Source organism: Tubulanus polymorphus, chromosome 5, assembly GCF_964204645.1.
Source record: "Tubulanus polymorphus chromosome 5, tnTubPoly1.2, whole genome shotgun sequence".
In the NCBI taxonomy this organism is placed as follows: Eukaryota; Metazoa; Nemertea; class Palaeonemertea; order Tubulaniformes; family Tubulanidae; genus Tubulanus; species Tubulanus polymorphus.
In genome coordinates this window covers 14257917-14278382 of record NC_134029.1, presented here as the reverse complement: position 1 = coordinate 14278382, position 20466 = coordinate 14257917, and the positions used below count along the sequence as shown (strand labels likewise).

The window sequence follows — 20466 nt, the reverse complement described above, 5'->3', positions numbered from 1 at the left end:
CCCGCGACAATTCCATATTTTGGTTTTGTCGCCCGCGACAATTATTTTTCAGTCCACTTGGGACTTTAGTCCCAGCGGGCTATTGCGTTCACTTTTCGTCCGTCCGTCCGTCCATAGACGGAATCCAGTTATTTTGGGAAGTTTTGAAGACGCTTCGAGGTAATGTCTTGATATTTGGTTTATACATGTATCTACCCTAGACACATCGTCAGACCAAAAACTGTCCTGTCAGATTCAAGATGGCCGACTGGCAGCCATTGTTGTTTGCCAAAATCAGCACTTTTTAAACATTTTCGAAGTTTTCGTGGGAAATTTTGAAGACGCTTTGAAGACCTTGATCTTTCGTTTATATTTGAATCTACCAAAGGCCCATCAGCATAAGAAAATTGGGTCGATCTGACTCAAGATGGCCGTCCTATGACCTTTTTAGTGCCCAAAAATGTCAATTTTGGCCAGAATTCTAGGTCCTGTAGCTTCCTACTGGTTTGCCATTTCTCATTGCAATTGCTGATGGATATTCTTTAGAGAGGGATGTTTTATACCTGGGACAGGTATTTTTGATCAGCCAATTATGACGCAATTGGCGGCCATCTTGGTGTCATCAGAACTCATTCGTAGGTGGGAAAAAGTTTTTCCACAATTAATTGATACCTTAGCATATTGTGTTACTATATTCAATTGGAAAGTTGTAGCCCATAACGTGTTCTATGATTTTGGTGAGTTTCAAGGTCATTGGTTTTTGTATGTGGCCATCAGGGGGCGTTGAATAATACAATAACTTAGTATCGCTATATTATATTTGTACCAAGGCATATTTTGTTACCATGATCAATGGCAAAGTTGTAGTTCGTGACATCGTCTATGATTGTGGTGAGTTTTTAAGGATATTAGTTATTCCATATAGTCACCAGGGGCGTTGAATAGTAGAAAAGCTTAGTTTTTCCTTATTAGATTGGTACCTAGGCATAGTTTGTTACCATGATCCATTGCAAAGTTATAGTTCATGACATCGTCTATGATTGTGGTGAGTTTTTAAGGACATTAGTTATTCCATATAGTCACCAGGGGGCGCTGAATAGTATAATGGCTTAGTATTCCCTTATTAGATTGGTACTTAGGCATATTTTGTTACTATGATCAATTGCAAAGTTGTATTTCATGACATGTACTACGATTGCGGTGAGTTTTAAGGTCATCGGGTTTCGCATATGGTCACCAGGGGGCGTTGAATAGTAGAATAACTTAGTATTTCCATATTAAATTGGTAACGAGGCTTATTTTGTTATCACAATCAATTACAAAATCATAGCTGCTCACATGTTCTATGATTGTGGTGGGTTTCAAGGTCATGGGATTTTGTATATGGTCACTAGAGGGCGTTATGTATTGAAATTGTTAGATTGTTGAGCATTTGAAACCACTGCCCAAGCGAGCATGGTGTCCCTGGACCCCTAGTTTGGTTTTGTCGTCCGCGACAATTCATTATTTTGGTTTTGTCGCACGCAACAATTCAATAGTTTGTTTTTGTCGTCCGCGACAATTCATTATTTTGGTTTTATCACCCGCAACAATTCAATATTTTGGTTTTAACGCCCGCGACAATTCATTATTATGGTTTTATTGACCGCGACAACTCATTATTTTGGTTTTATCGCCCGCGACAATTCATTATTTTTGTTTTGTCGCCCGTGACAATTCAATATTTTGGTTTTGTCACCCGCGACAATTCATAATTTTGGTTTTGTCGCCCGTGGTTTTGTCGGAACATTAAGTTTTTGGTCGAACAGTGTGTTAAGGTTGTTTTGGAAATTTACTAGGTCTGGTATATTTTGGATTACTGTGTATGTCATTTGTCAGGACATTAAACAGAAGACGACTTAGGATACTACCTTGCGTGACTCCACTAGTTAGACCGTCTCATTCCAAGATGAGGCGTTCCGTTGATTTCGGGTACAAGTTTCCGTTGAGAGATAACTGCTGTGCCATTTGGGCGACCTATCATTGATACTGTTTCCTAATAGCCTGTTCAGTAATGGCTGATGTTGAGCCTTATCAAATGCTTTGTTGAAATCCACCGTTGAACAGGATTCTAAGACTGTGCAGAAAACCCGTTATCGCTGCTTTGCAGCTATATTTATTATTATTATTATTATTTTTTTCCACACATTTTTTGTCAAAAGTACATAGGCTTTTTTACATTACCGCTGTTGCCGATACAATCCGTCTGATATCATTCAGCTCAGTTCGATCTACAAATACTCCGTGCGAATTTTGAAGAATCAACGTTACAAAAGCACTGTCGGGCCGTAAACATCGAAAATCTAGCCCCATTCAAAGAGCCGACATGTTTTTCTAAGTCGTCTTTCCGAAATCTACCGCACGTTTCTTGTCACATCGATTATCAATTCAAGCATAAATTAACAAATTTATTACCCAAAGATTGCACATTCTGTCGCGGTTTTTAAAAACTAATTTTAACAATAACCCATTTTCCTCATCAAATTATAATACCAATACACAGGAAATTTACTACTTTAGATTTTGAAAGCACTGTCGAGCCGTAAACATCGACAAATCGACGTGTGTCACTACATCGTCGTTCCGGGAATCAGCTGCGAGTTTCTCCTCATTCTGAGAATCAAATCGAGTACAAATTAATTTATTACTACCAGTGATTTGGCTGCGGGCGTCAAGCAGTTAATTTAGCAATACCAAATTTACCGTGTTTTTACTAAGATAAATCATAAGTGTACCAGGGAGTCGTAGGCCTAAACTAAACACGCCGAAGAGATTATAGCGGAGAAAAGCTGTTATGTCGACGAGGTATCAAAATAAAAGAATATATTACTTTATTCGGCCGCGGGCGTCTGTATCAATACCATCAATACTCTTATATTTCCTACAGTACATACCGATCATTGTCAAATCCACAAGGTATTTACTAAATACGAGTATATAACACACTCCTATCCGTATGCTGGACTCACACTTGACATTCGGAGTAAGCGTTCGCTGTGGGGGAAAGGAGATCGTTCGCTGTGTCGCTTGAAGTGTTTATCGAGTTTTATGTGACCTTAAAGCTTTAGTATGGTGGCTGATAAGATAACAAAACACGAATATGCAAATGAGGGCGACATTACAACAAAACGACAAAACTAAAATAACGCGAGAAAACAATGATTTTGATTTTGTCGCCCACGGCAATTCATTATTTTGGTTTTATCGCCCCGACAATTCATTACTTTGGTTTTATCGCCAGCGACAATGCATTATTTTGGTTTTGTCGCCCGCGACAATTCTTCTTTTTGGTTTTGTCGCCCGCAACAATTCATTATTTTGGTTTTATATTTTGTTTTTGTCGCCCGCTACAATTCATTATTTTGGTTTTATATTTTGTTTTTGTCGCCCGCGACAATTTTCTTTTTTGGTTTTGTCGCCCGAGACAATTCAATATTTTGGTTTTATCGCCTGCGACAATTCAATATTTTGGTTTTATCGCCCGCGATAATTCATTATTTTGGTTTTGTCGCCTGAGAAAATTCATTATTTTGGTTTTATCGCCCGCGACAATTCATTATTACGGTTTTATCGCCCGCGACAATTCATTATTTTGGTTTTGTCGCCCGCGACAATTCACCATTTCAGTTTTGTCGCCCGCAACAATTCATCATTTTGGTTTTATCGCCCGCGACAATTCATTATTTTGGTTTTATCGCCCGCGACAATTCATTATTTTGGTTTTGTCGCCCCGACCATTCTTTTTTTGGTTTTGTCGCCCGCGCCAATTCATTAGTTTGGTTTTGTCGCCCGCGACAATTCAATATTTTGGTTTTGTCGCCTGCGGCAATTCAATATTTTGGTTTTGTCGCCCGCGACAATTCATTATTTTGGTTTTATCGCCCGCGACAATTCAATATTTTGGTTTTATCGCCCGCGATAATTCATTATTTTGGTTTTATCGCCCGCGACAATTCATTATTTTAGTTTTATCGCCCGCAACATTTCATTATTTTTGTTTTATCGCCCGCGACAATTCATTATTTTGGTTTTGTCGCCCGTGACAATTCACCATTTTGGTTTTGTCGCCCGTGACAATTCACCATTTTGGTTTTGTCGCCCGCGACAATTGATTATTTTGGTTTTGTCGCCCCGACAATTCTTTTTTTGGTTTTGACGCCGGCGACAATTTTTTTTTTGGTTTTGTCGCCCGCAACAATTCAATATTTTGTTTTTATCGCCTGCGACAATTCATTATTTTGGTTTTGTCGCCCGCGACAATTCATTATTTTGGATTTATCGCCCGAGACAATTCATTATTTTGGTTTTATCGCCCGCGACAATTCATTAGTTTGGTTTTATTGCCCGCGACGATTCATTAGTTTGGTTTTGTCGCCCGCGACAATTCATTAGTTTGGTTTTATTGCCCGCGACGATTCATTAGTTTGGTTTTGTCGCCCGCGACAATTCAATATTTTGGTTTTATCACCCGCGACAATTCATTAGTTTGGTTTTATCGCCCGCGACAATTCAAAATTTTGGTTTTATCGCCCGCGATAATTCATTATTTTGGTTTTATCGCCCGCGACAATTCATTATTTTGGTTTTGTCGCCCGAGACAATTCATTATTTTAGTTTTATCGCCCGCAACATTTCATTATTTTGGTTTTATCGCCCGCGACAATTCATTATTTTGGTTTTGTCGCCCGTGACAATTCACCATTTTGGTTTTGTCGCCCGTGACAATTCACCATTTTGGTTTTGTCGCCCGCGACAATTCATTATTTTGGTTTTGTCGCCCCGACAATTCTTTTTTTGGTTTTGTCGCCCGCGACAATTCATTAGTTTGGTTTTTGTCGCCCGCGACAATTCAATATTTTGGTTTTATAGCCCTCGACAATTCATTACTTTGGTTTTATCTCCAGCGACAATTCATTATTTTGGTTTTGTCGCCCGCGACAATTCTTGTTTTTGGTTTTGACGCCGGCGACAATTCATTATTTTGGTTTTACACTTTGTTTTTGTCGCCCGCGACAATTTTTTTTTTGGTTTTGTCGCCAGCAACAATTCAATATTTTGTTTTTATCGCCTGCGACAATTCATTATTTTGGTTTTGTCGCCCGCGACAATTCATTATTTTGGATTTATCGCCCGAGACAATTCATTAATTTGGTTTTATCGCCCGCGACAATTCATTAGTTTGGTTTTATTGCCCGCGACGATTCATTAGTTTGGTTTTGTCGCCCGCGACAATTCATTAGTTTGGTTTTATTGCCCGCGACGATTCATTAGTTTGGTTTTGTCGCCCGCGACAATTCAATATTTTGGTTTTATCACCCGCGACAATTCATTAGTTTGGTTTTGTCGCCCGCGACAATTCTTTTTCAGTCCACTAGGGACTTTAGTCCCAGCGGGCTTTTACGTTCACTTTTCGTCCGTCCGTCCGTCCATAGACGGAATCCAGTTATTTTGGGAAGTTTTGAAGACGCTTCAAGGTAATGTCTTGATATTTGGTTTATACATGTATCTACCCTAGACACATCGTCAGCCCAAAAACTGGCCCTGGCAGATTCAAGATGGCCGACTGGCAGCCATTGTTGTTTGCTAAAATCAGCACTTTTTAAACATTTGCGAAGTTTTCGTGGGAAATTTTGAAGAGGCTTCAATCAATTACCTTGATCTTTCGTTTATATTTGAATCTACCAAAGGCCCATCAGCAAAAGAAAATTGGGTCGATCTGACTCAAGATGGCCGTCCCATGACCTTTTTAGTGCCCAAAAATGTTAATTTTGGCCAGAATTCTAGGTCCTGTAGCTTCCTACTGGTTTGCCATTTCTCATTAATTGCTGATGGGTATTCTTTAGAGAGGGATGTTTTATACCTGGGACAGGTATTTTTGATCAGCCAATTATGACGCAATTGGCGGCCATCTTGGTGTCATCAGTACTCATTCGTAGGTGGGAAAAAGTTTTTCCACATTAAATTGATACCTAAGCATATTGTGTTACTATATTCAATTGGAAAGTTGTAGCCCATAACGTGTTCTATGATTTTGGTGAGTTTCAAGGTCATTGGTTTTTGTATGTGGCCATCAGGGGGCGTTGAATAATCCAATAACTTAGTATTGCTATATTATATTTGTACCAAGGCATATTTTGTTACCATGATCAATTGCAAAGTTGTAGTTCATGACATCGTCTATGATTGTGGTGAGTTTTTAAGGACATTAGTTATTCCATATAGTCACCAGGGGGCGCTGAATAGTAGAATGGCTTAGTATTTCCTTATTAGATTGGTACCTAGGCATATTTTGTTATATGATCAATTGCAAAGTTGTATTTCATGACATGTACTACGATTGTGGTGAGTTTTAAGGTCATTGGGTTTTGCATATGGTCACCAGGGGGCGTTGAATAGTAGAATAACTTAGTATTTTCATATTAAATTGGTAACGAGGCATATTTTGTTATCACAATCAATTACAAAATCATAGCTGCTCACATGTTCTATGATTGTGGTGGGTTTCAAGGTCATTGGTTTTTGTATATGGTCACTAGAGGGCGTTATGTATTGAAATTGTTAGATTGTTGAGCATTTGAAACCACTTCCCAAGTGAGCATGGTGTCCCTGGACTCCTAGTTTGGTTTTGTCGCCCGCGACAATTCATTATTTTGGTTTTGTCGCACGCAACAATTCAATATTTTGTTTTTGCCGTCCGCGACAATTCATTACTTTGGTTTTATCGCCCGCGACAATTCAATATCTTGGTTTTAACGCCCGCGACAATTCAATATTATGGTTTTATCGCCCGCGACAATTCATTATTTTGGTTTTGTCGCCCGTGACAATTCAATATTTTTGTTTTGTCACCTGCGACAATTCATAATTTTGGTTTTGTCGCCTGTGGTTTTGTCGGAACATTAAGTTTTTTGGTCGAACAGTGTGTTAAGGTCGTTTTGGAAATTTACTCGGTCTGGTATATTTTGGATTACTGTGTGTCATTTGTCAGGACATTAAACAGAAGACGACTTAGGATACTACCTTGCGTGACTCCACTAGTTAGACCGTCTCATTCCAAGATGAGGCGTTCCGTTGATTTCGGTTACAAGTTTCCGTTCAGAGATAACTGCTGAGCCATTTGGGCGACCTATCATTGATACTGTTTCCTAATAGCCTGTTCAGTAATGGCTGATGTTGAGCCTTATCAAATGCTTTGTTGAAATCCACCGTTGAACAGGATTCTAAGACTGTGCAGAAAACCCGTTATCGCTGCTTTGCAGCTATATTTATTTATTTTTTTTCCCCTTTTCCACACAGTTTTTGTTAAAAGTGTAAAGGCTTCCTTACCTCACCGCTGTCGCCGATACAATCCGTATGATATCCTTCAGCTCATTTCAATCTCCAGATACTGCATGGGAATTTTGATAAATCCACGTTATAAAGGCACTGTCGAGCCGTAAACATCGGAAATTTGGCTCCGTTCAATTAGTAGCCATGTTGTGTTTTCTTTCCGAAATTTCTCTCTTCTTTAAGAGGAAGAGCTATCGAATTATTCCCTCTCTTCTCCACAATCAATTTCAAAGACAATTTTATGAATTTATTGCTCAGCGGGTCCGAGTCCAATGAGTTTACGAGTCCGGCGTTCGCGTGTCTGACAGGTTTACGGGCATTTGTTTGTTACCTCATTAATAATTTTGATTTCTAGTTATTCCGGTTATTTCATTTAAGTATATTGCTGATCAGTTCATGTAACCAAAAGCGTCAATAAACAGATTTTGAATTGAGTTTAAATCAAGGTCGTTGAGTCGCGGAGGGCTGCTAGAATTACGTTCGTCTCAGAGAGAAAACAAACGACAGAAAAGTATCAGGTGATTATCGATAGCCTACTACGGTACACAGAGTTGACAAACAGTGTTAGGCCTGTGCCGGTTGGTGCGTACTGGGAATAAATATACTGGTTGGTCAGTTGGTTCGGTTGTGAAGTGTGGAAGCTAAGAAAGCCTACCACAGTACCGGTATTCATTTGTCTTATAGGCCTATTATATAGTAGCCAATACCAGTAAGTACGTAGTTGTTACTCGTACGTGACTGTATGGTGATCTCCACAGGTTAACCGTACGTGAGTTCCCTACAAACGCCGTACGTGAGTTCCTAGTAGCCAATACCATTTTTTAAGTACGAAGTTGTTACCCGTACGTGCCAGTGACTGTACGGTGATATCCACAGGTTAACCGTACGTGAGTTCCCTAAGAAGGGATCCTATAATCTGCAAACGTGCATGCGTGAAAGAATAGAGTTTGGGTTAGGTGAGGCTAGGCTATTTGTAAATCAAATTTCATCCACCCTGCAGTTACGTTCTGTGGCAAATGGGTAAATCACTGGCCTACAACTGGATTTTTTTTTCGTTTGGTTTCAATCCCAATATTGCAAGTCTGAGCGTCAACGTACTCACATACGGCTAACCTGTAGAAATCACCGTACAGTCACGTACAGGTAACAACAGCATCTTAAGTACCGGGTATTAAGTGAGTACGACAAGCCTACCATGCCTATGTACTACAAACACAACTTTTTCCCTCTCGTCGGCCCTACAGTGATGTTACTATAACTGGTGCAATTATAACATGGATAGGATTTGGCCAGGACTAGCCTAAAGTCTAATTCAGTCTATGTACTAATTCACTCGATAGGCCTATTTTTAAAACAGGGATCATTCATTTATTACGTACGCATATAATTTGATTATTTCAACCCCCTCTCCCTCTGTACGCAAAATCTGCCATTTTTTTCATGTACATTTAGCATTACAGTACGTAATTGCCCTGACCCCTCCCCGCTCTCCTAATGCATACGTAATAAATGAATGATCCCACAATACAGTGAAGTATTCACACGCAGAAAGGCTAATTGATTTGAGCCATGTGATTAAATTTGGCCAGGCCTTCTCCGACGTGCTGACATTAATATTAATAGTCAATGTGGTCACGGCTTGTAGCCTATACCAGAAATCATTGTAGGCCTGTACATTTTGCTGTTCGTAGGTTTGGTATACCGATTTCTCCATTCTTGACTGATAAGTATACAGTACAGCGTACGCATTATACAATTGTTCCAATGGGAATAGGGCCTATTGATTGGGCTTATTATTTCCTGCTTTAGAATACTGAAATAAGCCCAACGTTCATTCAAATATCCAACATCGGTGAAAGTTTGATTACTGTATACATGTACTGTAGGTTTTCATGTTGTATGAATATTTTGCAATTCAAATGGGTATGCTGATTCCAATGTCGAATGCATGCAGTTAGATGGTCAAGGACAGTCAACACCAAGATATCTCTCTTCGACCGATGTTGCACCATAGAAGATCTGATTCTTTCAACTCAAGGAAAGTGATTCAACACGATCGACATAACACTGGAATAGGTTTGCAGTAATTAACGGTTCATTTCATTTAGTCCTATGTACTTTTTAGCCAATTTGGATTTGATTGTAATTGAAACTCTGGAACAAAAGACAAGTTGAAAAAACACAAGTTATGCTTGATTCTCGTGTTCAAATTTTATTACATCATATTTACAAAGCATATCATTGGTTCATACAGTAATAAAAATTAGGACAGAACAAACATTATTACAGAATTTCCAAAAAGGCAATGAATTTCTATAACTAAATAAACATTATTTTTCTAATAACTCAGATCAAGAGTGACTTTCCCGTTTATTAGGAAACACACGCAACTAGTGGAATAGGTTTGATTTACACACATGTTGCAGGTATCAATTGTTTATCACTATAGAATTTGTAATCCATAAAAGCCAAAATCAACATCAGCCGGAAACCCAGACCAGATCAATTGATAATTTATTGATTGAATCTACACTACAATATATGTATTTATTCAAATATTTCAATAAAAACATTAACTCCTTAAATCTATTCTAAATCATAATACGTTCTTATCTGTAAATTCACTCAATCTATCAACTCAGCAGGTGCTTAAGATGAGTTCTTAATAGGACAGATCCATTTTTAAGCATGGTGATAATACAGTATCATGATGTTTGAATGCCAAAATAAATGCCTGGTCAAATAAATTAATATTTGTTGATTGTACATCCGCGAATGTTCGGTTTCAAAGCTGATCATATTTGACGTTTACACAGTGGTAGCATATTAGGTTCGAATCTGTCATTGCATTTTATTCTATGTATCGATATTTCAATTTACTACAATTCCCATCTTTCTGAATGGCTTTGCAGAAAACCCGTCATCGCTGCTTCGCAGCTATATTTCAAGTTACTTTTTTTCGACAAGTTAGCTCTCAGGTTGTTATATATATACTTAAGTTTCTTCTGGTTAAGAAATCGTGGAAAGTTCAATTTTGACAGCACTTGCCCTTTAATTTTACGTAAATAAACTATGGGACCATACCCTGAACAAGTACGGTATACCAAATTTTTTGAAATTATCTTGAATCAGTTCCAAGAATAATGCAACAAAAAGTATTTACAAAAAGTATTCTATTTTTACGCAATGTACAAGTTTCAAACATCACACCCTGAATGCCTCTTGAAAGCAGAAAATTGTGGTATGTAAAGTGCAGTTCACACGAAACCAGACTCACTGACAGACTAATGGGCAGACGAATGCACGCGCGTCAGACTGCCGCTAAGAACCGAGCCTAATAGCATAAGCCCGAATTGCCTTCAGCCACACAGGCTCAAGTGCTCAAGATTTTCGGCAATCAACTACATAAAATAATTTATTGGAATGAAACCACAACGAAACCACATCATCAGGTGGAATGATCAGAAAACAGAAGTAACGTAGCATACAAACTTACAAAAGCGAAGTGTAAGAATAAATGTAAACAGAACAAGTGAAAAAAGAAAACAACCAGGGGTACCGTACAAACCACAAAAATTTAAGAACAGTTAGGATGAATATAAATTATGTAACTATGTGGAGTAGAGATGGATGGGGATAGCAGTGTGACACATAGTACATTAACCAAAATCTAGTAGAGAGTTATTATGTGTCACACTGCTATCCCCATCCACTTCTACCCCACTAAGCTACATAATTTGTATTCATCCTGTTCTTAGAATTTTGTGGTTTCTACGGTACCTTATCCATGTAACATCATTATAGTTGGCCTATGATTATTATTACTATGCCTTTCGAAGGAACACTTGCGATGATGCAGAGATGGTGTATGAAGCCACATTTCTTTTGGTGCGTATCCTAAAATCAAGGGCCAATAAGAAAATATAGATATGTAAGACCTTAGAACCTTAGTACCTTAGATGGAGTTTGCCTTGGACTGCTTCTTCAAGTTTCCTTGCATCTTTGATCTCTCTCAGTTTATTCTTTGCATCCTTCAACCTCTCATCCTGAACTAAATTTTCTTCTTTTAGGTTTAGAATTTCCTGATTTTTCTGAGATATCTGTTCGCGTGCCTTCATAAAATCACTTTCAAGAAGTTGTAATTGATACATCAATTTATTCCGTTCTTGTTCCAATGATTGACTGCAATATGAAATACATACAAATACGCATACTCATACGGTATACCTATAAAATATCAATTCAGTCACATGTACAGATGCATATATATATGCATATGAATGTACGTACGTACGTACATACATACATACATACATACATACATATATATATATATATATATATATATATATATATATATATATATATATATATATATATATACAATTGACTAACTTACACATCTTGTCTCATGTCTTCAAGTTGTTTCTTTGTTTTACCAGTGAAATTATGTTTTAGACTTTCAACAGTGTTGCGATAATTCAAGTTCTCAAATTCCAGTCCATTTACTTGTTCCTGCAATGTTTGTGCACGAGCCTCCTGTGCATACGAAGTTGCTTCCAATTCATTAAAATCTAATGTCAGTTTTTGATATTTTTCTTGCTCCACAGCTAGATCACCTTCCTTTTTCATAAGCATAGCTTGAGTAACACTCAGACGATCATCATACTGATTCTTCAATAGATTACATGAAAATATTAGTACCATCAAGGTAAATATATGAAGAAATGATGTTCATTTTACAGGCTAGACCATATGAGATAGCATTAGAATGCACTTAAAATGGCTCCAAAAATCCTCAAAACTTCCCCCTTTGGGCTTCACACCTGATGTGTTGGTCTTTTGGCATGGATACACGCTTGTACAATTTTTTCCTAGTAAAGAGTAATGGACATTTTTTAACGATCTATTATATCTTTTTCTCTGTGCACTGAACAGCTTATTTTTCGTCAGTCATTTTTCATGCCAGAGGGCTACTTTCATCATTGGTGTATTTTAGCTGCCAAATCGACGGAATGAGCAACAAGTTAACTCCAAGTGGGGTAAAGAAGAAGCACGAGTATCTTTGTGGCCATCGGAGTGGCCTTGGGCAAACCCGAAGTCTGATGTCAGACCAAAAACGGAAAGCAGAAAACGTGGGCCGATGCTGTCAGAGAAGCCTGTCGCGTGGCTTAATACTTCTAATACACATATTATTACCGGTTTCTGCTGATGAAATCTTCATTTCTTGATGATGTAATGGCTATAGGCATCATCCATAATATACTAATCTACATTTTGCGAAAAATTAAAAAAAGACTGAAAATATGTTGCGGTGACTGAAAATATGTTTCGGTCGCTATGACAGTCTTTCACGGATTTCAAAATTAGTCAGATATTCTTACGTATGAATAAAAACGATTTCAATCGGTAATTAAGTAAATTATTCATAAATCATCAAAATCTTATTTCGTTTAAAATGAGCCAGGTTTGGGAAACCTGTCCTAGGATTTTTTTAGAAATATAAGGTAGGCTTCTAAGGCCATCTGAATAAAAAGATTGACCTCTGAAATGCCACAACATCCATATGGAGATTTGTTATGCGCCTTTTGACAGCTTAATAGTAATACTGAAATTTTTGGGACGAAATTTTGCGAAATTTTGAAGAGCAACTCGAAACTTTCGAGTGTATCTGGAATATTTGGAATACACTGTGAATCTGCCCCTACAATACCGGTTTAGACGGGGAAGGAAACAGTATAGTTAAATATATGTTACTACATATTGATACTTTTTTCACTGCACAGGCTACAGTGGATCATACGGTACCGTCCATTCATCAGATTAATTTGTCTATATATAGCTATACCTGCTATATACCCGCAGCGAAACTCAGAAACGCTGTGAGGGACGGTTCTTAGATATTGCTACAGATATTCTACATATTGAAAATTATTAGTAGATTCCTACTATATTCAACTGTATTGGAACTGTCAAAACTCAGAGATCACCTGACATCATTGTTTACTATGTCACACCAGCCAACTCTCTATGACAGTCAATTGAATACACCATTCAAGGTGAATGACTCTTTTCAGGATTGTATTAGAAAGAATGAAGTGTTCAACTTGAGGTGCACAACAAACATTGACAAATACAGAAAATAAAAATAAGGAACACAGGACAAGAGCAAAGACAGCACTAAAAAACAATAGAGTAGTGAGCCAAAAGGGAAAAAATGAAAAGAAAGACCCTCATCAACCGGTGTTGTCATATCACGGAACGACGGATTCGCAGAATTTTCCAAAAAACCACGAAATTTCTTTACTTTCAGTATAAATAGTAACCGGGTTTTCCCCTGAGGATACCCGGTGTCGGACAAGGCACCGTACCAATCGATGCACTGAGTTAGCTTCGAATCACACGATTAGCACACAATTTTATCTGACGTTATTCAATGATACAGTCCAGCTGCAGCAGCAGTCAGAAAGTAGTCGGACAAAGAGATCGCCACTAGGGCAAACATTGGTTATCGAAGTTAATCGCCTCGTAAGCGATCTTAGTAGATTAAAGCACGGACGCGATAGGTTCTGACTTCCAATGGTCAATCACAATTATCAACAATATTTTATTGGCAAAAATGAAGATTTTCACTGAAAATTTCGTCGAAGAAAGTCGTTTTCGTCCAAACAAATTTTTTTTTAAACGAAAGGTTTTTTGTTTGAACAAATTGTTCGATTGAACAGAATCGTTTTCATTCAAACATCTATTCGAATAAAATTGTTTTTGCTCAACAAATTTTTTTGTCGGCACTTAAAGTTTTTCGTTTGAACAATAACAGCCTTTCATTCGAAAAAGTTTTTTGTTGGAACAAAGAAAAGTTTTAGTTCGAATGTAAAAGCATATCAATCGATAGAATAGAATCGTTTTCATTCGTACGAAAGTTTTTTGTTCGAACAAGTATATTGTTAGATTGAAGCGTTTTTCGTTTCAAACAAGATTCTGATGGAACTAAATGGTCTTCTGTTATGATGAGTTATCTTTATTCGAACAAAATAATCTTCTCACTCAAACAAAAGGGTATAATCTGAACCTGGGTGTTCTTTGTATCCAATATCCATATCATGCCTTTTAGGTTGAAGCCCATCTTCCATGTTGGAACACAGCTTGTTTAGGTCGTTATGGAAATTTACTCGGTCTGGTACATTTTGGATTACTGTGTATATGATTTATAGCAACAGTGAAGAGGACTTTGGATACTACCTTGCGTAACTCCCTTAGTTAGACCGACTTATTCCAATTCCAAGATGAGGCGTACCCTTGATTTCAGCCACCTTTCAGATATTGCTGCCGAGTCAATTGAGCGATCCATTATTGATACTGTTTCCAAATAGCTTGTTTAGTAATAACTGATGTAGTACCTTATCAAATGCTTTGTGTCGAAATCCATAAATACTAATTAGGGCCTAACAGTCGATTTTCCAGAGTCAAATAAGACCATCTGGTCCAGTCTTCCATGGCTTCAAGTAGGTATAATTGACTGCTTGTCAACCTTCCTTTTATAAAACTGTGTTGACCGTTGAACAGGACTGTGCACAAAACCCGTTATCGCTGCTTTGCAGCTATATTTAATGATGAGCACTGACTACAGCTAATTACACATATTGAGCAGTCTGACATGTTGATTACTATAATGAACATATTGACACAATATTTATAAGTAATATCACATTATTATTATTATAATAATTATTATTATTACTGTAAATGTACTTCATCTAGTAAGATATCTAAGTAATTCATTTCGATATTGAGTGTACCACTTAACAAATGTATATCGGGGTGACATATTGACAAAAAGGGCCTAAATAAAATGTTAAACATTATAATGTAGAACTCGAACCCATAAACAGCGGCAAAGTGAAGGTCACTATAATTGGATATTGGAAACCGGCGCACAGGTGCTCAGGTCGACAAAAACGCTGCACAACTAGTGGCAGTTTTTCCATCACCGACCCGCCGCTGTCAGTTGTAGACGCGCTCAGGTCGCTGCAACTGGCAACAAGAAAGAAATTCTAAAAATGGGCTTGCTGACATGGTTGTACTGAAAGCTTGCGTGATAGCAATATGGGTTTGCAAGCATGCAAGCCCATGAAAAACCAGTCGCAGACGATCGCTGCTAGTTTCATAAATCAGTCGTTTCCAGTTGTAGTCGCAGTTGTAAGGGTGACCTGAGTGCCCCTTTAGAATACTATCAGTTCTCATAGGAAATACCTTGGCCATTTTTTCCGACCATCTTGCTTAGTATCTTAATGTGAATTTTCGGTTCCTGAACTTCGCTGAAAAAGCTGAAACGCTGAAACAAAAACGCCGAAATTTCAGGGAATTTCCGAAAAAGCGTTTTTCAGGAAATCCCTGAAATTTCTGCGTTTTTCAGAAATTCTCTGAAATTTCAGCGTTTCAGTGTTTCAGCTTTTTCAGCGAAGTTCAGGAACCAGTGAATTTTAGTGGTGTTGCGAAAATAAACTTGATTGTTCCCTATTATCTTTGAATTCTCACTCCAAAGACTTTCAATATATTCTAAACAAGAAACAAAATTCTTACTTTACTTTTACATTTGATTTCACTTGATGATGTATGTTTAATCCAGTACCAAAATTAAACTGCAGTAAATATACTCTGACTTTTTGCAGATAATTAGATCAAAATAAGAACAGAAAGTATAAAGAAAACATGTCTCCCTTTAATTGAATCAAGAATGCAAATCCATCCATTGAGGGTATCTCCCTAGAAATGATATCACACACAACCGCATTCAAATGAATATATACGGTAGTCAGTTATCCCCACTGACTAGAACAGACTCACTCCACGTGCATAGTGCTGAACCTGGATGCTGAACAATTTCATTTATGACAAACATACACTGTGTATGAAGTTTGTTTATGACTTTCAAAGACTCACAGCCCCCTTTCCCAATTTCACTGCCCTCCTACAAAATTTAATGCTTTTCACAGCCGTGAATCATTTACAAAACCTGGTAGTTAAATCAGTTGCAATTTCCTGGAAAACTTAACCTTTTCAGTGCTGACTAATTAATACCCTATAGCGCTAGAGATAATTTGAAAATTTTTAGAAATTCCATCCTAGTGTGTTGAATAACAGAATTACCACTATGGTGCGTCTACACCGCGGAGCGGTGTATCGTTAGTTACTAGCATTTCACTATGTTTGACAGGCGCTGCCTTTTTCAAGAGAGATAATTACTAATTACTAATTACATCAATACACTGCAGTACGGTGAACTAGCAAAATCTATCATTGATTTATACACCGCACTGAAAGGGTTAAACTAGTCCACATATGAGACGTGCTTTTGCAGATACAAGTTTGCTAATATACAAATATTTTGAATATATGTAACAGGGCATGTGTTCTTGTGAACGAAATGTCGTTCCAACAACAAATAAATGACTTATCTTACTAGACTCTTGAGGTACAGTTTTTTATAATATCGATGAAAACATATTACATTATTCATTCTACTACTCATTAAATTATGCGAATCTGCTTGCTTTAACAACTGCCCTGGATACTACGGTGAGACTTGACGCCTCCGACAGTGGTAGGCAGGAACAAATACGTCAGATCGATTTGTTTTGCTTTCGAGTGAAATATGGCCGGTTATAGAACCAATGTCTATCATTTTCAAAGACTTCTTAATAATAATAAATAATAATTAGACTGAACAACTTAAATGAAAATCGATTAAGTTCATTTCATTCCGAATAATAATTGCCCATTGGCCAAGAGATTTTACCACAGCCTTATGAAGTGCAAGGATGGGATGATTAGTTGAAGATTAAATTATCAGTAAACGAAAGAGGGATGCAATCTGTAATATACGAGTAGATTCGTTCATTGTTTGAAGAATAAACCATAACAGTTACATCGGTGCATTGCAAATCCAACGACAGAGCTGCAACATTGCACCAGATTCTATACCGATAATTTCGCAGTCAAGTTAGACCGATTCCATCGCCATATTGTGTCTGAAGACTGCGGCAGCCGCAGCCGCACCCGGGAATCAGACATGACCAAAGGCATCCATAATGCTCGTCCTCCCCACACGATGCCCATGCAAAGAGGGGATCACTGTTGATAAGCCTTATCGAGCAATGTCGACGAATGACGATTAGTTATTTCCTAAACAATGCTAGTTCACCTGTTCGGTGTTTTCTATTTGCAAATAAGACTAGTATTGCATAGAATTCATCCGAATATTCATACGCACATTTTATTCACCAAAATAAGCACTGGTGCACCAAAAATCAATTTTAGAATGAAAAATATTTTCAAATTAATATTTCTATTTTCATACGATAAAGATTTAGAATACAAGTTTGGCAAGGAGAATGTGTTACTAAACAGTCTATCGACAGGACTCCGTAGCAGGTGCACGTAGCTCTGATTGGTTAGATCCACTGAAGATTCGACGCGAAAATTGAAGCTGATACGAGTTGGCTCGCTACCAACAACAGGAGGTGAATATTTCGTCAACGTTTCCCGAGATTTCTCTCGTAGAATAACATTGACACTTTCCATAGTTAGCAATACTTAATTAGGAATTACATTGACACCGTTTGTGGTTGGCAATCCTACTCTCTTGCAGATTATAACGATTGTTTTTGCGGTCGGTTGATACAATTAGGCCTACGAGAAGTGTTAACCTGTTCACTGAGTAGATACCTATCCGGGCAAGACCTTAGGTTACATATTTTTCTCATATAGCTGTTATCTATTATCTTATTTACTACTGCCCCTGTTTATTTTAAGCATTATGGCCACTGCCGACAGTTTTCAAGAGCCAAATCCTGACATAGATACAAGCGATGTTGACACTGACAGCCCCCCGGGTTGGCGAATTTTTACACTCGCTGACCAAGTTTATGTCTAAGAACATGAATAGGGAGGGCCATGACCAGGGGGATACTAAGGTGAGGGTAACAGCTCCGAAGACGTACAGCATAGGGAACAATTTTCGCATATGGCTGGAACGTTTCGACACCTACGCAGACATGATGAAAATCAGCCGCGTCCTGGACAATGGCGATGTAAGAAAACAACACATCTTGATGAACCTCGACCACGAGTCGTACAGGGCTGTCAAGAATCTTCGGCTGGACAGTGATATACCCTATGCCGACTTCAGTTGTCAGGGACTTCAAAATGATGCTCAAATCCTGCGAACAGAAAAGTCAGGAGAGCTTAGGTCATTTTTCTGATGCGTTGACGGACCTGGTTCAGAGCGCCTATCCAGGGATATGTCCAGACCTCCAAGACGAACTGGCCAAGGACCAGTTTTTGCGCGGAGTGAATCTAGCACCCCATGCTAAGGAGTCGCTCTACGTTTCACAGCCACAGACCCTGGCAGAGGCAGTAAGGACAGCCCGTGGCCACGAATCAGCCCGCCGTCTTATCGAAAAACAGGATTCGAAGCCAAAGCGGACTGTCAACCAGGTGCACCCGACCCCTGAAAATGAAGGCCTAATGAGCGAGTTGGTGGGGTTGGTACGGAGCCTATCCACCCACATGGAGACACTGGAGACTACCGTTGCCGACCTCTCCACGCGGGGAAGTGGTCTGAGACGACAAAACATTCCATCCAGGAATGTAGACCTGTGTTGGCGTTGCAGAGCCCCGGACCACCCCGCGAGTCGATGTCCCCAGGTCATATGCCACGAATGTGGGGCACCTGGCCCCTAAGCAAGAGATTGTGTGCAGAGGGCGGGAAATGGAGCCTCGGGTCACTCAAGGGGCAGAGCAAACCCGACAAATTAGAGTGCCCCGAGCCTGTTAAGTATGTACCCCCACACCGAAGGCCTAGGTTGGGGACAAGTCCAGCTATAGGAGGCCAAAACAGGGAGATCAAACTGGTTCAAAGTGGAATGGAGGAAACGGCATCCATTGCGAACAATTTAGCAGAACATTAAAATTTATAAGACTGTGCCGGTAATCCGAACGTTTAGTTGTACATCTTTTCCAGGAGTCGAGCCACGGCCTCGACTCATTTTAGGGAGGTGGTGGTGTGGCGGACTAGGCTTATCCGAGTCCGTATTCCTTTTTAAAACTTGTTTTTAATATTGTCTGTTTTTAGGTGCAAAGAAGCGTTAGCCATGGGGGTTGAAATTGATGTCAAGATAGATGCCAACAAGATCCATGCCAACATTGTCTGTTACTGGTGTTTGCGAAGACATTCAATAAAGTGTTACTGTGACCTTATCAATGACAAGTGGGGCTGTCCGTAATGCCAGTTGTCACTTTATAGCGTCATATTTAAGTAGGTGCATGTTGGACAAAACACCCGGCGTGTACTGACCTACCATGTAAGTAGAAAAAAGGCAGAAAAAAAAACGACCATCTTGTATAAATGAAGCAGTTTTTAAGTCGACGAAATCAAATCAACTCGCGAAAATGCAGTTATCAACTTCGATCCAGACCTTCTCAATCAGCGGTTGGTTTCAGACGGATTTCTGTGCGATTTGCAAAAGGCAAATCAGGCTAAAAATGTCAAATGTATGTGGGAAACTGTTCTTATTTACAAGTACAATGATAAGATTTTTAAGACTTTTGACAGATTACAGGCGAGACATACTTTACCAGTTATTGTGCCAATTGAAGAACAACCTGTCCCCCTCCGGAAATTTAGAACATTTACATTCCATAATGATAGACAATACAGAGGATCAATCAGTTACTGAAACATAGATTTCCCATATATATATATATATATATATATATATATATATATATATATATATATATATATATATATATGGGAAATCCATGTTTATGAGAATGACAGCTTCAACAGCCAAAGAAGCGATATGAGACACTGTATGGATCAGATAACATGCAAAGAGGCATTGACTTCGAAGGTCAAACCAAATTGGATTATGCTTCCGTAAATCATGATGTGGTCACGAAGACAGGGCTATGGGTATCCCGCACTTATCCTCAACTAGCCTGTAGTTCCGATGGTTTGTTTATGATCCACAAAATAATAATTATGGGTTAATGGACATGAGAGTATCTAGAAATCTAATCCCATTAATCCTGAGCTAAAATAAATGAACATAA

At 38.6% G+C, this 20466-nt stretch overlaps 1 protein-coding gene across 5 annotated transcripts in view; it reads right to left on the bottom strand.

Moving 5' to 3' along the window:
* LOC141905831 (uncharacterized) overlaps nucleotides 1-20466 on the bottom strand; it is a 270857-nt gene that overhangs the window by 31040 nt on the left and 219351 nt on the right. For 4 of the 5 annotated variants that reach the window (XM_074794884.1, XM_074794885.1, XM_074794888.1 and 1 more), the window contains 2 exons: nucleotides 11747-12021; nucleotides 11302-11529 (listed from right to left, as the gene is read on the bottom strand). The exons of the other annotated variant lie outside the window; for it this stretch is intronic. In XM_074794884.1, the coding sequence (XP_074650985.1) occupies nucleotides 11302-11529; nucleotides 11747-12021 (503 nt within the window). The remainder of the gene's footprint in view (nucleotides 1-11301; nucleotides 11530-11746; nucleotides 12022-20466) is intronic. 5 annotated transcript variants of the gene reach the window in all.